General features: G+C 41.2%; 1 protein-coding gene across 1 annotated transcript; it reads right to left on the bottom strand.

Moving 5' to 3' along the window:
* LOC124654392 (transmembrane protein 205-like) lies at positions 1-4,857 on the bottom strand. The gene is made up of 3 exons (XM_047193399.1): positions 4,556-4,857; positions 4,202-4,421; positions 1-430 (listed from the first exon to the last, which is right to left on the bottom strand). The coding sequence occupies exons 1-3, from the start codon at positions 4,756-4,758 to the stop codon at positions 215-217; spliced, it is 639 nt and encodes a 212-aa protein (XP_047049355.1). The 5' UTR covers positions 4,759-4,857; the 3' UTR covers positions 1-214.
* Positions 4,858-5,576: the final 719 nt, after the last annotated feature.

Here is a 5,576-nt window from a genome sequence, read left to right as displayed (position 1 = left end):
TGATTCTGAACTCCTTCAGAGAAATAAATCGGAGAGTATTACATGGATTCTGCAGCTTCTTTCAGGTACAACAATTCAAAGCCAAGTCATCATATAATTATATATGCTCACAACCTCATGACATGAATCCATTGTTTTAATTTGAGCATAGGCACATTACTACACCACCAGATATTTAACGAGGTCACGGTGAAGCCATGTGTGTTTGCACACATCACAGCTCAAGCTTGCTGGCAAGGTACCATGAGTGCATGGCCAGGCTGCCAAATGACATGATGTTAGCCAGCGACGAGAGCCCGTGGATCATCCCAAACTTCTTGTTCATCGCGGCGAGGGTAGGGTTGCTCTTCGCCGACTTGACGTTCTTTGACCACCCGACCTCATCACCAATGCTTAGTTCTCTCTCGATCTTGTGCCTCTTCTTCATCATCTACAATGAGAAGCATACAAATAGTTCAAGCAGCTGCATATACCAGGAAAGTGCAGGGAAATAAGCACCTTCTAGTTTATCCAAGTATAATCCTCATTTACTTTAGTTTGCAGGGAAATAAGCACCTTCTACTTTATCCAAGTACTAGTAATTGCTGACTGCCTGATTGAAACAGAATTTAGTGCTACTACATATGAGATTGCTCTCTCAACAGAATCATGCAAGTCAGGAAACCACACTGCAATTGTAAGATGCATCACTCGACTAATCACGACTGACAAAATGTCTAAGAGCTGGTACTTGCCTTGTCAACACTGTTTTTTGCGAGTAGCCGTGCGACTAGTCCATGAATCGGACAAAAGGAACTGACTCGACTTTTTTGGCTTCTTATCGTTGTGTTCTCAAATTCCAGTACTCAAACCACTTAATTGAAATTTGGAGTTTCTTTATAGTTTCAGTACAAAAGAAAATCATTTGTTTTGGTAAGAAGTAAACAATTTTCATCACAGCATAATAACTATACAGCTGGACCAGCTAATACTATGTTGTTTGTGAAGTGGCATCCTTTTTTTTCAGGGCAGTCAAAGAATTGCAGCCACTTAGTTGGTGCACTCACAGGTCTATGATACGTACCGAAACTGCACCCATAAAGTACTGTTTAATTAACAAATAGAGATCAACCCTCACATTCTCATGAGCTAGATATATAGAGTAGACAATTGTATTGGTTTTAAGGCCAATTTGACATGGACATACAGTGGATCTTACTAAGAAGCACATAATCTTTCTATTTTTTGAACTTTATGCATTAGTTTATCTACCAAAACTAGCGTCGTCAAAATAGTCCATCCATTCACGATGACTTCAATATAACTCCTCCATCCATTCACAATGACTTCAACATAACCCCACGCTTATGCGTATAGGCTTGCTATATTTGATGGTTTCACACATAGACACCTCAATTTGACATGAAATAACACCTCTTTTGATCATTAGATTAGCCGTAAACTTACAGACAACTGCTGCATGAACTTAATATATTAACCATTCATTAAAACAGGGAACATGAGTTCAGCATGTGGCATTGAGATGTCTATGTGTCCACACATGAGCAAGTGACTCTTTCTCGGTTACTATTTTCCCCACTGTTTGACGTTCTTAATTGTAGGTGACCTATATTGTTATCTGTACAGTACATCCGATATAACTTATGAAACCAAGGGATCAATTGTACGCTTAAATTTGTTTAGCAAATCTGAATTTAATGGTCGCTTGAGCCGTGTTAGTAATTTTGTGGTTACCAATGTTACTAATCCAGGATGTGAACTTGAAACTATGTTTTGAACTAACTTTATTGTACTTTGAAATAAAAAAATAATCGTATAAAATGCATGTTACAGATATACCTGCCTGATTTTCCATGGAGATTGGTAGAATATGTATGCATGCATGATTTGTTACTGCGTGCAGGTAGTAACTTTTTAGGAAAAAGAGTCACGTATGGATGTACCTATAGCGATGTACAACTTCCTTAAGCATAAACACACATATAGTCATATATGTTGCCGAGAAAACAGAAAAAAATATACTTCCCCGATCCCTTTTAATTGACTCCGGGGAGTAGAAGAATTCATGATTGGTAGGTCATGCATGTGTATCAGTGTATGCATTTGTATACCTTTTCTGAGCTCAGCGTGTATGCAATAGTAACTTGGTTTGCACCATTGTTGATGTAATAAGAACTTGTATGGTTGTTAGGTGACTTTGTTTTGCAACAACAACAACATCAAAGCCTTTTCCCAAGCAGTTGGGGTAGGCTAGATATGAAACCCTACAGAAATAATTTCTATTGGGTTTCATATCCATAGGAATGGCTGGTTTTTACATTGACTCGCCAAGCCTATCACAACCCTCCTCCTTTACCCGGGCTTGGGACCATATGGACCATATATGGTATGACGTTGCACCTTGAGATGATGATGTGAGAAAATGGAACCATTGTCTATAACTTGTAAACTTTCAGGAACTTAAGACATGCCAGATTTAATTAAAACTCTATCCCACGTCCACAACCACAAAATTCAGGTCTGAAGGTTATTTTTACATAGCTTCCTAAAATCAACGTGGAGACTTAAAAGGGGGCTCCAATTGGTAAATATATATAAGAAGCTATGCAACGTCAATGTTAAACAACCAATTTAGAGATCAGTTTAATATTATGACATCATACATTATAGATGACATATTTAATGCAAGTATCATATATTATAGAAAGCATAACTGTGAAAAGCAGGCTTAGATTATAGCAACAAGCAGCATTTTACAAAGAGCATGATTTCATGAGAAGTTCAGATTTAGACTAACATTTGGCATTAAGTTGCAATTAAATTTTGGTGAAATGACCAAAAGCATTAAAACAACAGCTGTTTTGTTCACTAGTCATTATCCGATATGCCGTCCCATAGAATCAAGAGACTGCCCAAAAATAAAGGTTTGCAACCAAACTGCGTCCTTCTAACACTATACTAAGCCTAGGCCAAAATTATGACCTACTGAAAGTATGTCACTAGTCTATCAATCTATAAGAAAATCTTGCAAAGTAAAGGTGCTCATTATCAGCTCAGCTTACATGATGTTACATTCAACAAATGATTATACTGCGCTACTGAGTATATATAGCATCCAACTGCAAAGGGACTCCAGCCATTGGTTGGTGCACTCACAGGTCTACATTAAGTACCAAAACTGCACCATTATTATAACATTTAATGAACAAAGCTGTTCAACCACAATGTTAGACTATTCAATTTCAAGAACAGATGTATATCCTGCCATTATGCCATACATTATACAAGGCATATTTGCATCAAAATTGGCTTTAAAAATAAGTACCATATCACAGGAAGCATAATGAGGTGGTAAAATTGGGGTTAGAGTATATCAGTAGGCTGCGTATTACAAAATGCATGCAAATATAGCTTTAGACTAGCATTTAGCATTAAGCTACACGCCTAGATCAAATATTTGGTTGAAGTAATGCAAATAACCAAAAGCAATAATATGACATGTGTCTTGTTCACCAGTTAGTATCCAGTATACCAACCCACAGAATCAAAATTGCACACAAAAATAAAAGTTTGCAGATCCAGTACATCAATAGCCAGGAATCCACTGGCAAATTTTATGGCCTACCCGCAATATATCAGCTCAGTTTATGTCATATTGCATTTAGCAAACGATTCTACTGGGTTGCTGAGTATGTATACCTCAGAGCATGCAATTAAAAACTAGTAATCTCTGGTACAAGTTACAGCTCACGCAATCAATTGCATACATGAGCAACAACAATAAGTAACTTTAGTTATCTATTCAAGTTTACAGATGGTGGATCTAACATTTCTTTTCTGTTGCAGGGAATTTAGCAAAAAGAGATTTCCTAGGGTGAGAAAGCAACGGCGGAGATACGAAATCATGCAGGTACTTTTATGACAAAGAACAGATGCAGTTGAGGAAGATCCCTATAGACTCTTTGAAGGCTGACCGCTATGGACAATTAGTATATATTTTGGTCTAGTTAGTTCTGATGTGAAGCATGTTATACATATATGGGGCTCATCGTGCATGTGTTTTGCAACCAATGTGGCCAATATCAATATTATTTTTTCTGAAGTCTACCGATTCTAGTTTGTTGCAAGTTGTATAAATCTCGGTTTGTCTTTCACACCCCCAAAACGGCTAGTCTCTGCCGGTAGGAGGAAGAGCGCTCACCTCAATGGTCATGGGGGTGAAGACCAGCAGGTTGGAGAGGTTGAAGCCGAGCGCGGAGACGAGGAACCCGAGCTGGTAGCGCTCGACGGCGGACGCGGTCTTCCACGGGTGGAGGTAGGCGAAGGCGGCGACGGAGATGGCGGCGCAGGCGGAGATGAGCGTGAAGTAGGCCGGGAACATCTTCCCCTGGAGGTTCCCGAACTGGTGCCTCGGCAGGTTCCTTGAAAAGATCCAACGAGATCGAATCAAAGAAAATTCGTTCTTGAATTGGGGAAGAATTATGACAAGCGTGGAGGAGCGAAAAGGTGGGGTTTGGAGAGGAGAGGAGAGCTGGAGGGAAGTAGAGGTGATTACTTGAACATGATGATCCCGCCGATGAAGGTAGCCCAGAGCGCGGCGCCCCAGGAGGTGGCGAAGCAGAGGAGGTGGGACACCTTGGCGGCCGTGACGGCGGTGGCGCCGGAGCCGGAGCGGGCGCCGAGCAGGACGTCCGGGGCGAAGAGGACGCCCGCCGCGAAGAAGCACACCGCCGACAAGAACCTCGTCGCCCACGCCATCGCTGATTGCTAGAGATTTTTTTTAGATGGATGGATTGGTAGAGAATTGAGAGAAGGGGTAAGACTGGATGCGTTCTTTTTGTGAGAGCCAACTCGGGAACTCCTTGAAAGGAAGGGGGTAGTTGTGGGTGTTTTAGTCATGGCCTTCCAGAAGCTCCAAGGTCATACTCGTAATTTCCTACTACTCCAATTTCCCCAATGTTTAAGATTGGCTTTTGACAATAAAATAGGAAAATTTTCTCAGAGCCCTATTCTTCTTTGGGCTCCAAGGTCATAAGGCTTTCAATACAATTAAATATTGAAAATCGCTTTGATAGCATTGGTTGCCCCTCATGTATCAAGAGTTGGTGTTTTTGTTGTTGAGATAATGGATTATTTGATGTACACGGTGCATGGGGCATGTGATGTACTCTATAAGACTCTAGTGTCATGGCCTGGTCAAATGTGATGTGAATTTTATTTTTTTTAGCAACCGACAGGAGCACTGCCTATTCTTTAATTCATTAAGAAGAGAGAAATTTGATCACTTTATAAAGGAAACTGGCCGAAAACCTACAACCAAACTCCACACACCGGCCCCGAGGCTGCACACCAAACGAGCCGACGACACTCCCGCCCTAGCAAGAGGCATCACTCAAAACAGAAAACTCCCGGAGCCGCCGCTTCGACATCCACACCAGTCCTGACACCGTGCACACTGGTGACAACCGGAAAACAACTCAAACACAACACACCAGCCCCGAGGCCGTGCACGCTACGAGCCGACGACACTTCAGCCCATGCAAGAAGGGACGGCACTCAAAGACACAAGAGTTTCA

Source organism: Lolium rigidum, chromosome 5 (genome assembly GCF_022539505.1).
Source record: "Lolium rigidum isolate FL_2022 chromosome 5, APGP_CSIRO_Lrig_0.1, whole genome shotgun sequence".
NCBI lineage: Eukaryota > Viridiplantae > Streptophyta > Magnoliopsida > Poales > Poaceae > Lolium > Lolium rigidum.
Note: the sequence above shows the minus strand (reverse complement) of the source record. Positions and strands in the feature narration are given on the sequence as shown.

Excerpts from the sequence above, each read along its gene's own strand:
- LOC124654392 (XM_047193399.1), bottom strand. The coding sequence starts at position 4,758 with ATGGCGTGGGCGACGAGGTTCTTGTCGGCGGTGTGCTTCTTCGCGGCG. Across the intron at positions 4,422-4,555 it reads GGCGGGATCATCATGTTCAA|GAACCTGCCGAGGCACCAGT; the intron begins GTAATCACCTCT and ends GATCTTTTCAAG. Across the intron at positions 431-4,201 it reads TCACCCCCATGACCATTGAG|ATGATGAAGAAGAGGCACAA; the intron begins GTGAGCGCTCTT and ends TTCTCATTGTAG.